Consider the following 20762-nt stretch of genomic DNA (forward strand, 5'->3'; position numbering starts at 1 on the left):
GTTATTTAGCGTTTTGATTTGCTTGATTTATCTCTATTAATTGGTTCACAACACAGGAGGGAAGGAGTGACATAATTAGTTCCTCACACTCAAACATCAGAATCTAAAAATATTACTGACAGTAAAATGTGTTAAATACATTAATCATGTTCCCTCTCACTTGTAGCATACTGACCACACTATTTCTTCTGCGCAAAATAATGTTCTCCCCTTTATAGACAGTTAATATCCATGTATTCATTTTAACTTAGTTTAATGACAACTTCTTATGGAAAGATTTCCCTCACAAGTTAGTGCCCAAAGTATCCTACATGACTCTTATCACAAATTTAGCATACTATGTTGCCACATTGCACTTACTTATTTGTATTTGACACTACACAGTAAGTTCTCTAAAGAATATAGGTATCCTCAGAACTTGGCAAAACAGTTGGTCCAATAGACAGCTGAATGAATGAATAGAAAATGAATGAAAATGAAAAATGATAAATTACAGATCAAAGAAACCATACTGAAAAACTAACTCAAAAATGAATTGCAGCAATGTTTTTACTCACCCTCTCATGCAAAGGAAAAAAAAAAAAAAAAGGAAGTTGATTCAAGTTTGACAACTATATCAGAAAAAAAAGCTATAGCTGAGTTTTAGAAAATTAACTCCTTGTTGAATCATTACACCATTAAGGAAATGCAAAAGGCTTTGTTTGTTTGACTGGCTTTTTTTTTAAGTTAAACTATGCCTATCTTTTTGCCTACCTAAAAAAAAATGTTAATTTTTGAATTCCTCTTAACTATCACTTAAAGTTCTAATTATTATCTTTGTAGATTATGCCAGCACTCAATTAAGAGACTCCAGGAGCATGGCACCAGATCTTAATTTAAATATATATATATATATATGTATTCCCTATTAATCTGACTTCATATCCTATTGATATGATAACATTAGTGTAAAAAAAATGGAAACATCTAATTAAAAATTAGTATAAATACTGATTTAAATAATTCTCCAATGCCAAAGTCTAATTAAAATGCACTCCCACACATTGACTTCATTGACATTTGAAAACATTCCACTTCTACTAAATTCTCTAGTTAGATTTCTCAGTTTAGTATTTGGTAATTCTCCAATTTTTCTGGAAACACTTCATGTCACATTATATTTTCCTAACCCAAAATAAAGGTTGCAGTATAATAAATATTGCTATGCTTTTCCTTTAAAAGACACAAGAATATAGGATTTCTAAAGTTCCTCCTAGATGTAATTTTCCTTCATCCTATATGTATACATTTAGCTTCCAGAAAATGTTTTTGCCAAAATATTCTATTACATTTTCATCTTAAAATTATTTCAGCAAATGTAAAAAAACAGATTAGCTTAAGTCATTGTACTTACATGTTTTGGGATTCCTGGCTTACTGAAGAAATAGAATCAGAACCCTCTACTGGAGTAGGAATTCTTTCTGATAGCAAACTTGTCTAAAATATAACAAATTAACATTTTTTTTTTACTGATAGCATTACTCATAAGCTCCGATACCACATTTTTATATTTGATCCTTAATGTAACTAAAATTAAATTACCTGCAAAATTTAAGTTATTTGGTTCTTAAATAGCATGTAAATTATTTCATAAATAAAGCATATAAATGGGGGGAAAAGACAGTTCACTGACTGTATTTGACTATTGCTACATTATGATCTCTAGGGTCCATAACGAAAATCCAGCTATGCCGTAAAAATTGCTCAGAAATGAACTCAAAAGAGTCAGTCTATGCAAAGACAATTTATCTAAAGCTTCTCCTACAAGAAGTAGTGCCCAGTTAGGTCATAGAGTTTTGTCCTACAGGGAGGGGATGCAGTAAAGTCATGCTTTGCTAAATAAGAAAGCATTATGTCCCTGGAGTACTGTGGTGCCAAAGAGGTCATATTTGTTCCAGTAAATTATTTTAACTGCAGTATGATACTACAATAATAACCGTATTTGAAAAAAAGATTTCCCAGGAAGAAAAAAGAAGCTTGAAAATACTTACCTTCTTCCATGCCTTCACTATAGATTCATGCAAACTATACGGAACTAACACTTGCAAGCCTTCACATGTACCATATATTTGACGACAAACAGAAGTAAAAGCTCCTTTAACCACAGGAAACATTTCCGATCCAGAGAAAATAGAAATATCTTCATCAAGAAGTTTTTTCGAAAACTGGGCAATTACATGAGCACCTGTAAGACTAAAAAATGATAGCTAAAGCAATTCCAAGGTTATATAAATCATTACTTAATAGAGCACTACCAAAAAGGCTAGCCTTGTCACAAACTCCTCATTTGCTTGGCTACCTTTTAGTCTTCCTATAGCTCTTCTGACATGTCAGTATTCCTGTTCCCACTCCTGTGCAGATGTCCAACAATGAGAACAGTTTCAGTAGAAGAATGGAAAGAATATATCGACAGAAAAGAAAAACAAAACAAAACAATACACTTAAAAGGTTATGGATGCCATAGGTGAAGGGCCACATGTAACTTCACTGATTCTATAATGAAAACATCATCCTGAGTTCTCCATTCTCAGCACTTGTTAATGGAACAGGGAATGTGTAACAACTCAGTTCTCCTATCTCAAAGGCTGGGACATTTTCGTAGCAGTGGATATGACAGATACCTTATGGTAGATAAGAAGGAATATAGTAAGAGTTTATAATGTGCCAGGCATTGCTCTATGTATTTTAGATGTATTAACTTATTTAATCCTTACAGGAATCCTATGAAATAGTTATACTATTCTTCAGTTTTTACACATAAGGCGTTAACTTGAGCTATATACCACATAGCTAGTAAGAGGTGAAGCCAGGACTCAAACCCCAGGCTATCTGATCCAGAACAATATATTTCTAATTAGTTTTTCCGGCTTTAAAAACAAAGCAAAAAACAGTAGGCAGTACATAGGATAGAGAACTTACTCTCCATGCATCTGTCATCCATCTTCAACAATTAAAAAAAGTGTGCAACCCAGTGTACAACTTTGATAAAAGGTTCCTATGTTACATGCCAATACTCCACCTAACAAAACTGTTGTTTAACATCATCTGATAGCCCATGTCAAAATTCTCCTGATTGCCTTAAAGTTGTTTTTTACAACATGTTTGTTCAAATCAGAATTCAAACAAGTTCCATAGAGTGCACTAGGTTATGATCATTAGGCCCGCTGTTTCTTCCTCCATGCCATTGATTTGTTGGAGAAACAGTTATTTCTCTTGTCCATGTTTTATTTAAATAACTGCTTCATGATAAATGACCACAGTATCATTTAATGTATTCCTCTAGTTCCCCGTATTTCCTATGAAGTGATAAATCTAAGACAATGGATCTAATTAAGCTCAATCTCTTACTTTTTTCCTGGCAAAATAACTTTATAAGTATTTCCTGCTGTGTACCTATTGCATCATATTATGAGGCACATATCTGGTTGTCTCAATTTTAGTGGTACCAAAAATTAATTGATCTGATAGTATAAGGCTAAATTCTCTAGTAGGAAGCCCTCCCCTAGCCTTTCACCTAATGGTTTTGGCATCAATTCATGATGATTTCCTAAATCTACTATTTCATTTGGGATTACCAAATGGTGATTTTCTTATTTTTCACTTATTAGGTAAATTTCTTCTAAGAACTTATACTTCAGTAACTTAAAGTAGTGTACACAGGAAAGGCTGGAAAAAATGCTTGAGTCTTTATCAATTTGCAAGTAAGAGGTTGGCCCCCTACAATCTCAATGGGTAACTGACAAGGTCTTTATTTTAGTTTCTTTTAAAACCCATGTATTTTTATATACTTTATATATTTCAATCCACTGCAGTCATTACTTTAATTCTTAAACTGCCCATCTTAAACCAGTAGGAGGTCCCTTCTGGTCGCTTGCAGATACTTTTGACACTAGCCCATTAGTCTCATAGATGATTTCCTTACTATCTAGAATGGTGAGATATTCCAGAATCACCTTGCACATTTCCTGGCCCAACCAAGAAACAGCTATTTCTTCAAGGCCCTCTGTCTCTTCTTTGAGCAAAAAGATATTTACAGACCACAATTTGGTGCCAGCTCATTGCTAAGGAGTTGTCATTACTTCCAGGGCTTTTCAATGGTAGTGCTAAGTAATGTGTAATTCAAGAAAAATAAGTTCATACTTATATTTCTATTATGAACTTAAAAATTCAACTTCTTTAATTTTATACTCTCATTTATGTTCTATTATGTTGAATTCTCAGTACCTTATGATGACAATTACTTATTTGCTTTATCTTAGACATAGTTTCAATTACTGAATGCAGTTTAAGATTACTTTGAGGATTTTTTTTTTTGACCTTAGAATATATTCCACTAGAAACATTTAATCAAACTAGATAACTTAAGTGCTTCTTTTCTCTAGATGAGTATGTCACTAACTTGATTGGCAGTTAAGTTCACTTATTTCCCTTTGTTTGAATTTTTTTAAATTTGACTTTTTAACTTAACATTTAGTATATAAACAGATATATGGTTCCAAAGTCAAACCTAAATACAATCAAGGAAGAGTCCCAGTTATGTTCTAACTATACCTGCCCACCCATGTTATTTTTTCCCTTCCTCTAAAACTACTACTTTTCAGTTTATCCTTTTATCATTCCCTTTTGGAAGAAAAAAGATGATTTTATTTATTCATATTCCTTTCTATTATACCAAAGGTAGCATTCTATAAACAGTCTTCCGTTTTGGTTTGTCACTTCATATATCCTAATGATAACTCTGCAGCAGTACATAAAAAAACTCCTCATTCTCTCTTTACAGCTTCTAAGTATAAACATAATTTATTCTTTGTATAAACATAATTTAATCAGCCTCTGGTATTGGACATTTGTGATGTTTCTAGTCATTCACTAATATACTCATAAACTCTTTTTTACTTTAACATTTATTTATGTATTTATTTATTTATTTGAAGTACAGTCAGTTACAATGTGTATAATATAGTCAAACTCTTAACCATTGCACAATGAGGATTCAGAAGATATTCTAATATTTTACGTCTTAGCTATTTAACTGCAATGTGAGGGAAACTCTTTAAAAAAGGAAAAAGAAACCTAGAAATCATAAGGATAATGATTGGGAAAAACTGGACTGCAAACAATTAAATGATGTCTAAATAGCAAAAAAAAATAAAGAAGTGATGGACAATAAAAGGAAACCCTAGAACTCATGACAAAATTCCTAATTTTAAAGGAAATGTTATACGAGAAAAAAAGATTTCCAGGTTAAATATGTCAGATTGAACACATACATTCACATCTGCTCTCTCCTGAAGTATTAAAACAAAAAAGTAAACAAAATTATCAGAAGGCTCTTGGAGGCATCAAGGACAAGGAGAAAAAAAAGGATATGATAGTAACAGTTTTGGAACCTAGGGAAAAAAAAAACCGATTATTTCAGGACCTGGAAAAACTGAATGATCAGCCACAGTATGGAAAACAGAATCAAGAGTAGTTCACAGAACCTCTCAAAAAACTCAAATTGGTGGCACAAAAAAATATCTGGAAATAGAAAGAGACACCTGGAAGTCAGTTTAAGGACTTTGACCTCCAGATTCCTTTCCACATTCCACGTAGCCACCCCAGTGTACTCTTGGAAGATAGGCAGAGATTAAAAATGATAGCAGGCACCACAGGATTAAATCAGTTTATTTACTAAAGCTTGAGACTCATCACTTTTTCCACTCAGTGGTCTTCTCCCACTAGGCTTATACTCTTCAGGAAGCTAACTAAGAAGAGTCTCCTCTATGGAATCTGATCAGAATAAGACTAAAAGATACTGACACTGAGGTTCCCCAACAATCCCATGGCAAGTCCCTCTATAGCAAAGGCCATAAGTGACAAGTCCCACTTTCCTGCATGACTTTCAAGCAGCTTTTTACAATGTTTAATATATTCGAAGAAATCTAATTTTAAAAATCAGAGATCAAGAGAACAAATACAAAAGTCTATTTGAAAAGAAAAAAATGACATGAAAACTTCATTGAGGTAAAAAGGACTTATACTCATGAAACAAGAATAGGATGCTAGAGAACACTGACATAAACAGCAGCAATATTTTTTGGATCCATCTCCTAAAGTAAAGGAAATAAAAGGAAAAATAAACAAATGGGACCTATTAAACTTAAAAGTTTTTTGCATAGCAAAGGAAACCATCAACAAAATGATGACAACCTACTAAAGGGAAGAAGATATTGGCAAGTAATATAACCAATAGGGCGTTAATATCCAACTTATATGAACAGCTCATATAACATCAAAAAAGCAAACAGCCCAATTTAAAAACTGGGCTGAAGAACTTTCCAAAGAGGAAATGCAGATGGCCAACTGGCTCATAAAAAGATGCTCAGTGTTGCTAATCAGAAGGGAAATGCAAATCAAAACCACAATGAGGTTTCGCCTCAGAACTGTCAGAATCACTATCATCCAAAAGAACACAAGTAGCAAACGTTAGCAAGGATGTGGAAAAAAGGGACTCTCCAACACTGTTAGTGGAAATGTAAATTGGTGCAGCCACTGTGGAAGACAGTCTTTACTCTGGTATCAGGAATGCCCCCTGTATGATAGAAAACCCCCAGCAATACACTCAGTCTCAGAGAAAATCTGCCAATCAACTCACCACACTGGTCCACACAGAGCTGCCAAACAAAATCCTATTCAGGAAAGGTCTAGCTAGAACCTCTCAAACATATAAAAAAAAGTGTCAGAACCCTTATCTACATCCATTTTGTCTTAAATATGGACAGAACTAGCAACATGGAAAGCTGATCCCAAAGAGGAGAACTCAAGGAATAGAAAGGAACAGCTAACTACTGCGCTGACAGAGATTTAGGAAGACAGCACAGCTACTAAGCAGGAACAGAAGACCAGGAAAGCAGATCACACCACATGCTTACCTCAGCACCCTCCCCGACGAGCCCCAGAAAAACAGGGACCAAGATGTAAACCCACAAGGGAAAAGAAAAAAGAGTAGCCAAAAGATGTCAGCTGTGACTCAGAAGGTGGAAAGCAGCAGCCAGACATGTGGTAACTGAGGAACAGCCCAGGAAAAACACTCTCATGAACACAGACAAAAATCTTCAACAAATATTAGCAAATCAAATCTAACAACGTATAAAAAGAACTATATACCACAGCAAGCAGGATTTATTCTGGGTATGCAAGGCTAGTTCTATATTCAAAAAGTCAATTAATATAATCTATCACATCAAGAGGATAAAAGAACACTTATTGTGGTGTTATTTATGGAGGCAAAATCCTAGACACAACCTGATATCCATCAATGGGGAGAAGTTTGAATAAATTACGCTAAAGCCATATCAAAAGGTATTATGGAGCTATTAAAATGTTTCACTCTGTATTCACCTAGGAAGATGCCTAGTTACACACAAAACTGCAGAATAATATATATGATACCATTTTTGTAAAGAGAAAATAAAAGTTCAATGAATATGAACATGGACGGTTGATGTATCATAAAAAGGTGCAGAGAAAGTCTAGAAGCATAACCAAAATGTTCCCATTGGCTAAGCCAGGAGATGGAACTGAGGGTTAGAGAAGGAAAATGGGAAAGTAGTTAGCTTTTCCTTTGTGATTTCAAGGTAAACCATGTGTGGCTTCAGAAGTTCACAGAGTAAAGCCCAAGGGAGCAAAAAAGATCCCATGTAGAATAAACTCTCCTTATTTTGAAGTTACAGACATCAAGACCTACTCCGCTTTATATAGGCCATAATCCTGGTTACTCCAACTTTCCACTCATCTAAAATGTTAGTGGCTGATCATAAAACCTAACTATATCTAGAATAGTTATCCAGATTGTCATTAACATACGACATGATTTTTTTTTTTGGAAACTTTAAATCAGATTGAGAAAATATGCTAAAAAATTCCACAAATTATTCAAAACAAATACCTACCTTTTTCCTTCAGAAGAGTTCATATTTTCTCCATAAAGTAGTAAGATAAGTCCTTCTTCCACAGATGCAATTCTTGCCAAGATATCAGCTATATGAATTAAAGCTGTTTCAGAGCAATATGGAACAGCCTGTACAGTAAAGATATCATATAATTTTATGACATGCTAACATATCACAGACTAAATTCAAAGGCATGTAATAAAATGTAATAAAGTTGTATTAGCACAACAAAAAAGAAAGTTAATGATTGTTTGGCTGTGCAATAATATGTCTGAATTAAATGTGTCATTAGCTTATATTCTCATACCAGCACAGCTGATAAGGATAATACATACACACTTTTTACCCAAACCAGTTATTGTTTATTAGGACAGTCAAGAGAATTGCTGCTACTGTTTTATATGTATATAATTCTGCAATAGTTCTCCTTTGCCCTTTACTTCTCACTCACTGGATTCCTGTATAACCAATCTAATTTTATTACACATGGTATCTAACATACTACCTTCCTTTGTAAGGGATATCATCCCGTCCTAGACCTCATTGGGTCATGAGTTGTAGGTGTGACTAAGGACAGCTAATTCATGGGATGGACAATAGCCAATGATGCCATCTAATAAAACATAGCCTGGACCAATCATATTTCCTCACTCTTGATTTTTAAAAGTACTAAAAATATCTTTATCAGTATACAGCAAATTAGTACAAAGCAAATACTAAAAACCGAAGTGTCATGCTCACATTGGAGCCCATCTAGAAAAAAGCTCCTGTTCTTTCTAGGGCCTACATACATACCCATACCTACATGCATGCACATTTTCTCTACAATAATTTTGAATGTCTATACATTGCAACCAATACATTCTCATAAATTCAATGGATTAGCTTAACTAATGAGGAATCAGGTATACTCACCTGAAGAATTCCTAATTAGACAACTTAATGTCTAATGTATTACTTTTACACTAAATATCTTTCTTAAAAGAACTTCTCTGCTTAGAGTACTTTCCTTCTCTCATACACATTTTTTTAAACTCAGTTTCTTATTTTCAATATTTTATTTGTTTAATAGTCTATCTTTGCAAATAGAGTAGGCTCCTTAAAAAGCAATGAACATGTCTTAGTCACTTCTATATTTCAACTACTCAGCCAGAACAAATGATGTAGCAATGGCTCAGTGCCTCAGCAAGGTGCTTCTTTCAGCCTCAGTTGTTGAGGATTAAATTATATAATGTAAGGGAATATATTGTACAAACTGTAAAGAGAGATATGTATGTTTAGAACTGGGGTATTTATAAGTTTTTCTAAATACTAGTTCTTCATATAAAACAGAGCTGGCTCTGCAGGAAAGTATTTCCAAAGGCTATACAGTTGCCATTAAAACAAACAACAAAATATTCATAAGACTTACTGCATTTGCAAGACAAATAGCTTCTTTTTTTTTTTTTTTTGCCAAACAGGATCTTAATAACATCAGTCTTTATAATCAGATCTAAGCCTAACCAGAAAAAATTTACGATATTATATGTACTTTTCCCCCACACTGTCATAACTAAGAATAACTGACTGTATAAACTAAGATTTAATAATAAATACGAATCTTTGTCAGCATAAAATACATTTATATGGAAAATGGTATAATACTTCAAACATCAAATTTAGAAATAAAGTCCCATTGAATATTCACTAATACCCAATTAAGAGATTCTATTACCAACCTTAGTTCCTTTCATTAAGTTATGGATAGGCTGAAGAAGCGCCTCAATCACAGTGTTGTTATATAAGCATTCAATTGCACATTCTTTTTGATCACAGAGTATACGCAGAACTTCAGTTACCATACTTGCAGGAGAATAATTCTCTGATAAAAAGGAAGTATTTTTTAAAAATTAAAACTGAAGACATTGCTTAATGTATCTTTTGTTTCTGTATCAGCTATTGCTGTTCCAAAAAGCTCATCAAGGATAACTAAAAGTTTAAAACTCACACAACTCAATGCCCAAAGGATGATGTATTACCAAATTATAACCTGAAACTTAAGGTATCTTTAAGAGTTAATAAAGAGTAAATGGCAATAAATATAAATACCAAAAGACAGCATAAGATCATTTGCTATTTGACATTAAAGCACTGCTTGATTGATTGACACAACATTGTAAAATGACTATACTTCAATTAAAAAAAAAAAAAAGCCCTGCTTGACAGTGAAGATGTGGTTTGAAGTAAATTCACAACTTCTCCTCTCCTACTAAGATAAGTTGTGAATTTGCCTCAAACAATTTACTTATTAAATTCACTTTTCTTCTTTTTATTAAGAAAGTGTATTTAGGTGTTAAGCCTGGTAGAAAATTAAAGTCATTAAGACAAAACTAAAGCCAAAATAGAAGGCAGAGGGGAAAGTTTCATGGAGACTAGTACACTTCTTATGCTACCATAAAACCAATGAAATGAATGAGCATTTTTAAGACTTTGTTTTAAAATACATACAGGAAAACAAAAATACAAATAAACACAACATTGGGAACAGTCCCTAAAATAAATGTGGCATTTTTAGTTTCATAAATTAACATTTTCAGATTTTTGACCTCTTAACATACTAAATAAAATAACATTTTACATGAAGGAATTAAGAAAACAAAAGTTAGTAATATAAGGTTGTCCTAGTAAGATGCAATACTAAAACTAAAGATCTTAATTTATGTTACAATATTCTGTAATCCATGAATACACTAAGTAGATACTTGACAAAAAGGAAATGGACAAATTTCAGTGACTGTTTATAACCAGTTCCAAATAAGAAACTCTGTTTGCAATGAGAGATTACTGATGAGTATCTAACCATTATTCACTCATTCATCCAACATTCTGATACTTTTGAGTACTCTGTTGTAAACACTCTGTTAGGTACTATAGATAGAGAAGTAAATAGGATAAACAGTCCATGAGATGGTAAACCAAGACATTACCAATTGGAACAAAGAATAATTTTTTTCATAAAGGAAGTATAGTATGTTGTAGGAGCACATAACAGGGGTACTTAACCTAGTACTTTACAAAGGTAAATACCTTTTAAAGGCAGAGAAAATAATGAGAACAATTGTTGGGAAGAAAAGGCTGTTAGAATTGCATGGATAAAACCTACCAATTGATAGATGTATTACAGCACTAATGTATGGCTCAAATAACTTTTTTTCTGTGATTCACCTGAATTCCTCAAGTTCGTACCAGCATTTCTACGGTAACTTCTAATGTTTAGGACACTTGAGTATAAATCTGGGGGGTGTTTTGTTACTAAGTATTTTACTTTGAAAACTTAAACTTTTTCCTTTGAATATTAATGAAAATTATCTTTTAAATGTTAATGTCCTTAAAACTTTTATAAGTCAGTCAATAGTTGTAAGACTAAAAAGTACTTTATTGAAAAAACATGAAGTTTTCTTTTTGCTTCATTCTTCAATAAAAGACAACCCTGAAATTAAGTTTTGGATGTTAGCTGAAACAACCAAGCTAATCAAAACATCCAGGAAAGTATAAAAGAAAAAAAATAGCAGTGAAGAATACATTAGTACCTATCAAACTTCTTTTAATGTCATTTAGGAACATCTCAATCTTAATAAACATTAAAATTCTCAGCAAAACCGGTTCTAAATAAAAAGGTACACCTTAAACAACAATGAATAAAATTAAATTTCATGGTTTACTTCTAGGATCAATTTAATTCCTTATGAATAATGCCACATATTAATGAAACCTCTTTTAACAAACTAGGTCACTCAAAACATTCAGAAAATAGAATATTTTTAGTATTTCTCCATTTATAATAGAAGCAGAATTACCTAAATGTACAGATGATGTCATCTTTGGACAACTCGGTGAGTAATAGATAAGCTGGGTAAACAGAACCAGCAGATCCATAAGGGTTACCAAATCTTCAAAAAGGAAGGAAAAAAAGTTACATTCTAGCATGTGTACAACTTAGAAAAACTTAACAGAGCTTCCATCCTCCTATATTAGTTTCCGTAGAGACTGTGGTACAATTAGGGTGAAGGGGGCTATAATAAAAGACAGAAGATTCCCGAAGAACAAATCAGAGATAGTTAAAAGACAGTAAGGCAAGTGACGCAACAGGTGCTATGTAAAGATGTAGTTTTACCATGTATTTTTACCATGTACTGGTTTTTAGTAACCAGTCACTTAAGATAAACCTACCTTAGGAACATCTATGAATCTGATCAGGGCTGTTTGACTTTATTCAATGAGAAACAGTAAAATTCAGCTTAATATGTTGGTCCAGCTCACTCATCCATATAGGACTGTAGAACAGAGGTCAGCAAACTTTTTCTTAATCAGATAGTGAACAGTGTAGGCTTTGTGGCCAAACGGTCTCTTTCACAAATACTCAACCCTGCTGTTGAAGCACTAAGGTAGCAATAGACAAGGTGCGAGTGAATGAGTGTGGCTGTTTTCCAATAAAAGTTTATGTATGCTAAAATTTGATTTTTATATATTTTTCATGTCACATAAGTTTTTCCCAATAATTTAAGAACATACAAGCCAATCTTATAAGCCATACAGAATAGTGTATCAGATTTGGCCTGTAGGCTGTAGTTTATCAACACCTGCTATAGAAGCTTACATAAAAAATCTCTGGTGAGGGCACATGTGAAACTTAAAAGTGAATGCTGACCTACTAACACAGTAGAATAGACCTCTCAAGTTTTGAGATGACCAGTTATCTGATAGGCCAAATGTAGGTGTCAAAAGTCAATTAAAGTGCTAAATAAGTTAGATGATAGACATATAAATTTAAGTTGAATACCTGAAACATCACAAGTGTACGTTAATCTTTCTATTTCTATAAAGTTCAGAATAACCCATAAGATGGTAGCTCTTTTCTTGAAAGCCATTTCTCTGAGTGCCCATTACACCTAGGATTATGTGGCAGTACCATGGGAAATAAAAATACCTAAAACACTTTTTCTCTAGGAGCCCACAATCAACTTAACCAAGGAGATAAGGTTTAAGTAAAACTAGGAAACAGTATAAAATGTTCAAAATGAAGACGCTTTATAACAGGACTGGGAAACTAGAGCCATCATATCCTGGTTTCGTAAGGTTTACAAGCTAAGAATGGTTTTTCCATTTTTAAAAGATATGTGAGGGGAGAAGGGTATAGCTCAGTGGTAGAGTGCATGCTTAGCATGCATGAGGTTCTGGTTCAATCCCCCGTACTTCCATCAAGTAAATCAATAAGTAAACTTAATAACCTCCCCTCTCAAAAAAAAAGAAAAAAGTGTATAATGTATCAGGGTCCTCAAGACCATGGCCAGATTCACTGATTCCCGAGGAAAACTAATAAAGTTGAACACATAATAGTACTCTCAACTATGATTTATTACAACAAAAGGATGCAAAGCAAAAATCAAAGGGAAAAGACATGTAAGGTAAAGTCCAGAGCAAACCAGGTAACACTATCCAAGGGTCCTCTTCCAGAAGAATCACATGTGACAACACATGTGAAATGTTATCTACCAAGGAAGCTCACTAGAGACTCAACGTGCGAAGTTTTTACTGGAGGCTGATCATGTAAGCACCCTCTAGCCAACAAACACCAGAATTTCAGACTCCCAGAAGGAAAGCAGCTTTTCAGCATAAAATACATTATTTGTATTAACATTTTAAGCACAGTGAGCCACTCTTACTAGTTCTGGCAATAGTGAAAAATCCAAGTTCCTAGATGTCAACCAAGGTCCAACCCTGCAAGCAGGCCTTTCTAAACAGTCTCTGACCTAATGTGTTAACTTTTTTGCACACATGCATATGCATGCATGAACATACACACACACACACAGAATATGCAACAGAGACAGTGAGTGGTCCAAAAAGCCCAAAACATCTACTTTCTGGCACTTTTACAAAAAGTTTGCTGATCTCTACACTACATTCCTAACATAGACAAAGTTTTAACGGAGGTAAGGAAAAGAAGTAACAGCATGTGAAGTTTGAAGGAGAAAACTTTAAAAGTGGGAATTATGGCAACAATAATATAATAACATATCAAATGATAAAGGGCTTTGAAGTTTATAAATCACTATTCCCAACCTCATCTCTTTGATCATCTCAAAAATTCCCTGAGTCCAGCAATGATATTATTCTATTCTTACAGATAAAGAAATTGAAACAATTAAGTGATTTGCCCAAAAGATCACAGCTAGTGTTTAGGGGAACCAGGACTTTGACAAGGACTTCCAGTTCTAGCTCCAGTATGTCTAGGATTTGGAAAGGCAGAGGGAAAATATGGAAAATATTAAAGGCAGGGAAAATAGAAAGAATATAGATGTAGGAAGAAGTACATAACTGAAAAAAAATTTGAAGTACACTCTTCAAGGTATGTAAAAGCCTGTCAGCAGACCAAAAGGTATATACTGCTTAGTACCCTAGGAGAGACCAAGCCAAACCTCCATCTTTAATAATCCACAGCACAAATTTTACCATACCTGAACACACTCACGTCTCCAAATTGCACTTACCTTTCCTATTCTTCAGCTTTATAGGAAATAACTTCCTGCCTTGTGTATAGATCAATAATCTTCCTAAAAGGCACAGTGAGTGAATGAAATAAATATACTGTAATTCTTGTCCTGAGTAGTAGAAAGTTTTCTGCTTGTTCCCTTAAAAGAGAAACAATTACATTTATTTTAATGGCATTATATTTTATAGTACCTGTCTTCATTCCCTTCTGAACATTAAACAAGGCTGCCGTCTGTAATGGAGACACTTGGTATAAAAAAAAAATACTTTACTGCTTCCCAAGATACTTCAACACACCTAAATCTCTGAGGAAAAGCATTCATTGTAAAATTTAATAAGCCTCAGAAAAGTGTAATAGGCATACAGTGTTCATTCTAAAACAAATACTGTAAGATTGTTAGTTACTTGTCATCGCAAAGAAGGATTTCAATTTAAGGAGGAAAGGAAGTCAATGGAAAACATTAGTTACTGCCTAATTCTACCAGTTAAAAGCCAGTACTACAAAAGATCATATTTATAACCATGTTTACAAATGAAATTAGAATCTCTAAAATATACACACCTTCTAATATACATCATTCATTCACTCATTCATCTGTACATTCAAGATCTACTGAGTACCTATCTTGTATAAGACCCTGAACTATTTACTGGTGTCAAAAACCAAGAAGCATGAAATTCAGAGTATAGCAAATAGTCTGTTATGAAGAGAGTATGGGAGGGATAAGTAGGAGAAACAAGAGACTAGAGGGCAGCAGTGGCAGATCACAGAGGATTTAGCTGCAGAAGGAATATGGGCTTTATTATAGAGGCAACTGGGATGTTATTAAAGGGTTTTAAGCAGGAAAAGTAATCAAATATGCATGTGGAAAACAGAGCAATAAAAATTCAGAGTAAGCAGAGCAGTCCTTTTGAAAATTTTAAAATAAAGTTTATTCTTTTACAGTAAGATTTATATTTGTGCTCAGGATTGTGACTAGGGGCCGTAGGAGCAGGGATAACAAAGGTATACAGGCACTGGTATGTCTTCTAAGAGAAGATTCACATTAATCAATAATAGACATAAGATTGGATAGAGATGTTAGGGCCAGATTAAGAAACATCTAGGATTATTTTAGCTCAGACTGAGGATAAGCAGAGAAGGATCACAAGGTGGGATGAAGTGTCTAGCAACAACAGTATTTTATAGAAATGTTCTTCCCTCTAAAATACATAAATGTCTGATACACTGTTCATCCTTTCCTCCTCTAGAGTGTTACTGCAGTATAACAGACGAGGACATACACCCTGGTTTGAACTGAAGAACTGCAGAAGGTAAGAATTACCATAATAATTTCAAGTGCAGAGCTGATATAAAAAGTCATCATTATGGTATAGCTTAAATTTGTGGAAAACATTTTACATTATCAAAAGCAATCTAATTTATCATGCTATTTAAAAATAAAAGATACTACTAAGTTATTTTTGATTAATAAAACGTATCATTTTTAAAATGTAACAGAACATAGTACTCACCATAAGGCTTTGAACGTCCCAAAGCCTCATCAGCTTTCATGGTTTCACACAACTCAAAGTACTGAACACACTGCTGAACTGCTGTAGTTATCTACCAAAATAATAACAGCTTATTAATTCTGGAAGTTTGCAGCCCACAAGTCCATGTATTAAAAGAAGTGAATCAAGGCTGCAAATATGCTGGGAAAGCACATAAGAAAAATACTGAGAATATTAGAATAGCACCTTTCCAGGCCATTGAAGCTCAGCCTCCCCAGCTACATTTTAAATTTAACTATGGCATCATTCTGGAAAACACTGAAAATACCTGTAGACCAACAAATACAGTATTGTTATAATGTTGGTGTCAAGATGAAAATGCACATGTACATTTTATAGTGAAATATGCAAAAATTCTGGCCATGACATTAAAAATTCTCTTGCTAGTATCCCCAGTTCCCTTGCCTAAGAGTCTTTTCTTTCTAACTTAGCCCGAGAAACATGAACTGGATCTGGCCTTTATTTCCATCTCAATTTACCAGAATTGCTAAAAACTGATATGGAAAAATCTCAATTCAAAGTTCAGATCTCCAACTACTATACCCAGTGATTCTCCAATAGTCTTTATTCTACCTCCTTCTCCCGTCCTCCACAAGCAGAGATCTCCCTTTCCTCTGCACCTACATACTTCCTGTAGATGCCCTCTCATTCTAACTCTCAAATAAAATATAGGCCATCTGTGAGATGAGGAATGATAATTGTTAGATTTGGTAATAAGGCTATTTTTGGTAACCTTGAAAAGATCAGTTTCAGGGAAGTTTGGGGAATAAAACCAAACTATAAGGAAAAGGAATAGGAACTAAAAAAGTAAAGGCTAGCTGTATAATTTTCATTTTCAGAAGGTTGGCCATGGGAAAAATTAATTAAAATAGGGGTGGGATCTTAGAGTCAAGAATGAATTCTTTTTCAGGTTAGAAGGGTATGGTTATGCTTAAGAATGAAGTAAACAGGTCAACTGGCACAGATGCAATTTAAAGCATCTAAGAACTCTTCGAAAAACATCATTACTTAATATTAGCTTTCAGGGAACTGATTTTCAGGAAATTTCCCTAATACTAATTCACATTTCTCTTAGCAATCTATGTCCAATCATATAAAATATGTGCAGTTTTCAAGTAGACTATGTGTTTTCCAATCTCTAAAGCCTTTAAACATGTTACTCCATGGCCCTGAAATACTTTCTCACCTTAATCACATCCCCCCACTTTTCCAGGATAACACCTATTCACTAATAAAAAATTCCCCACAATCCTCGGAAATGAGCAATTGTTCTACAGATAAAAACTAGAACCATATTTGTATATAACCATCGTATCAGGTATCTAGAACAAGTTTAAAACCTTGTAAATCAATACAATCAACAGATCTCAATGAATATACTTCTGAAGTAAACCAGTCAGTTAGCTCCTTGCTTCTAAAAGTCAGCCAACAACAGAAAAATTCTGCGAAATCTGCAGTTGGCATGAACTCACTCTCACCTCTGAGAGACCATCCATCCCTCAGTTCCAAGTTTTCCCAAAACCCTGTATTAACAATGTTTTGCCTAATTAAGCAATAGATTTAGCTTCATACATTGTTTCAGATACTGAACAGCAGCCTTAATCCTCAACAATTCTGCAGCTTCCATAAAGATTACCTTAAGGACTCTCACTTGGCATCACTCTACGGGATCCTCAAAGAAGAGTGTTCACTGGGCCCTAGAGTTCCAAACTTGATAGTCCTTCAGATTTGCCACCACATGAGTCTGTCTCAACAATGATCTGAGCTCCAACTTGTTTTTTTTGAGCTTTCATTGCTATAGTTTATCATCCTCAGATCTGTATTAAAATACATCTTTGTACAAAGTAGCCTTCTGTTTTGGAGAAGCACCATTTGGTCAATATTTTTGCTATTAACCTACTTGTTCTGCCTGCACTTATTTTGCTTTCGTTGTTACTTGTACTGACTCTTAACTCCTGTTTTGTTTTGGTTTAGCTTACATCTTCTGAATATATAAAGGCACAGCTTATAGGAAACAGAAGCAGGCATAGTCCAACAAGTCTCTACTCCAGTCAATCCAATCCAAGTCAACCCTGAGAGGAGTGGCTACCAGCAACAAACTTATGCAAAGGCAATTGGTCAAAATGCCCTGAGACACCTACAGAAATTTCATGAGGACATTCCCTGACTTGTCAATTCTTCAAAGAGTGGAATCAATGATTATCATGTCACCAATCATACACCCCGCTCCTAGCTTCTGCTTACTCAGAATCTGAGACACACCATTCGTAAGCACACACTTCTATCCTAAAGTATAGTGATCTGTTTCATGTTTGTCATGAGTTTGTCTTACAACCTATTCTTGACAGAACTACTTTCTAAATGAACTTACTTGTAAAATCCTAATTCTTACACATATGTTGGTAAACAGAAATAATAAAAAATGACTTAGAACAACTGCCATTATGAGGAACTTCTGACATGACAAATAAAACATTCTTGAGAGTCTCTAAAGAAGTAACAGACAAAAGACAAAAAGAACACTCAGCTTCTCTGAGAACTCACAGTACTATCTCCAAGATAATCTCTTTCAGACACTCTTCAGTCCACTTCCAAACCTTCAGAAACCCAATCTTCCTTGAACTTATCTCCACCAACCTTTATCTTCACCATTCACTTAAACTCACTTCTGTTCCTTCTACTCCTTCCCCTCACTTCTCATATGTGCCACCTTTTGATAAGGGGTAACAATAACAGGAAAAGATACATCTCAGAAGAGGAGCAATCACATCATATAATATCTCCTTTAAATTGCAGGAGCAGAAAGCAGATCTATAGGAGGTAAATTTAAACACTAAAGAGTCAAGTTGAGTGTATAAAGTATGGTTTTTCTAAGTCTTAGGAAAGATTAAACTTGCTGGAAAATTCAGGATTTTATTTAATACTATTTTCCTTCACTAGGAAATATATACCAGCCAGTTCACTTCACTGGTAACCACTAAGATTGAAGGGGAATGTGTGTGTAAAAAACAGTAGAGTTGGAAAAGCCAAATGGGAATTTAAATAAACTAGCTGTCAATATTTTTTAAAGACTTTAAGAGGGCAAGAAAAATAAGAAATGTACTACATAAAAACTTTTCAGAAGCCATTCCCTCGGTTTAGAGATACATGGAGAAGAGAGTAATGAGAGAGAGCCAGAAGATCCTGGGCTGTCAGACCACATCCCCTGTATTCCCAGCTCTTGTTCTGGGAAGAGGTCAATCTCTCTCCTGGGTGGAAGAGAGGCAGCTAAAAGTGAGGTTCCCTGTCAGGTCCAAGCCTGGTAATCCTTTTTTTTTTTAAGTTTTTGATTTTTAAAAAAATTTTTTTAACTGAAGTTTTGTTGATTTACAGCATTGTGTTAGTTTCTGGTGTACAGCATGGTAACTCAGTTATATATATATATATTCTTTTTAATTATAGGTTATTACAAGATACTAAATATAGTTCCCCACAGACATGGAAGCAACCTAAATGTCCATCAACAGATGACTAGAGACTAGATAAAGAAGTAGTGGTGTATATATACATATATACACACACATACGCAATAGAGTACTACTTAGCCATTAAAAAAAAAAGCCTGGCAATCTTAAGATAGAGTGGACAAAGATTCAAATTACTAAAAAAAAAAAAGATTAAATATTTATGTGATAGCCAAAATGCTTTTCAAATAGTTTATGATTTTTCAACACTATGAAAACAAAGCTCTCAACTTCCTTAGATAGCTCTTTAAAAAACTGACAGTACATACATGATTTGTTGCCCAATGCTACCTACTGAAAATGTCTTGTGTCACAGACAGAACAGAACTGCAAAAATAGAGTAGCGACTGACACATATTAGTTTTAAATTTAAATTAATTAAAATTAAAGAAAATTTAAAATTCAGTCTCTTAGTTTCCCTAATCACATTAAATTTTCAGTAGATGCATACAGCCAAATGGCTACCCTACTGGACAATGCAAATGTTTCACTGTTTAGAAAATGTTATCAGACAGCCCTGATTAGAACCTAGAGGAAATGCTTTAGCAGATACTCATACTAAACAGACTGCTATGACTTTAGTTCTTATGTAAGGATCTCTTATAAAACAAAAGACATCCATAGAGCAGTTCACAGTTCCCAATGCAGATGTACAAAATCTTATCTTCAATTCTAAAAAGAAAATGGGGACAAATACATATGACTTCTATTTTCCCCAATGTTTCTTTTCAAAAGTTGGGTCAAATTTACTTTATATATATATATGAAGTACATACACACACACCATAAATAATTTTGCAATAACCTATAATGGAAAAGAATCTGAAAAATAATATATATGTACAACTGTAGTTTGCTATACACCTGAAACATTGTAAATCAATAACATTTCAATTTTTAAAAATGATGTTTAAGATGAAATCTCATGCAAGGTTTACTCATTATGTACATGAATATATTTGAACAGATTGACAGAATTTTGAGTTGATAATAAAGTAACTATTTGTAGGCTAAGAACTGAGTATAGTACAATTAACTTTTCAAATAAGGAACAGATTTTAAGGGTTAATCTGTAAGAAACATTTAAAATACTTCCACGAGGGCCTCTGTGACAGCAACAGTGAGTTATCTATGTCAGGTCATGGGAGGAAAAAAATTCTGTTCTTGGTTTTCCACCCTTTCTCTAACAAGATCATTCTAT

At 33.9% G+C, this 20762-nt stretch overlaps 1 protein-coding gene across 1 annotated transcript in view; it reads right to left on the reverse strand.

The window, feature by feature from the left end:
- TBC1D32 (TBC1 domain family member 32) overlaps window positions 1-20762 on the reverse strand; it is a 111423-nt gene that overhangs the window by 62762 nt on the left and 27899 nt on the right. Inside the window, exons 12-18 of the mRNA XM_032484881.1 lie at window positions 16020-16110; window positions 14504-14644; window positions 11810-11902; window positions 9692-9834; window positions 7974-8101; window positions 2031-2232; window positions 1394-1476 (exon numbers count right to left, since the gene is read on the reverse strand). Of these exons, the coding sequence (XP_032340772.1) occupies window positions 1394-1476; window positions 2031-2232; window positions 7974-8101; window positions 9692-9834; window positions 11810-11902; window positions 14504-14644; window positions 16020-16110 (881 nt within the window). The remainder of the gene's footprint in view (window positions 1-1393; window positions 1477-2030; window positions 2233-7973; window positions 8102-9691; window positions 9835-11809; window positions 11903-14503; window positions 14645-16019; window positions 16111-20762) is intronic.

This window comes from Camelus ferus, chromosome 8 (assembly GCF_009834535.1).
Source record: "Camelus ferus isolate YT-003-E chromosome 8, BCGSAC_Cfer_1.0, whole genome shotgun sequence".
Classification (NCBI taxonomy): Eukaryota; Metazoa; Chordata; class Mammalia; order Artiodactyla; family Camelidae; genus Camelus; species Camelus ferus.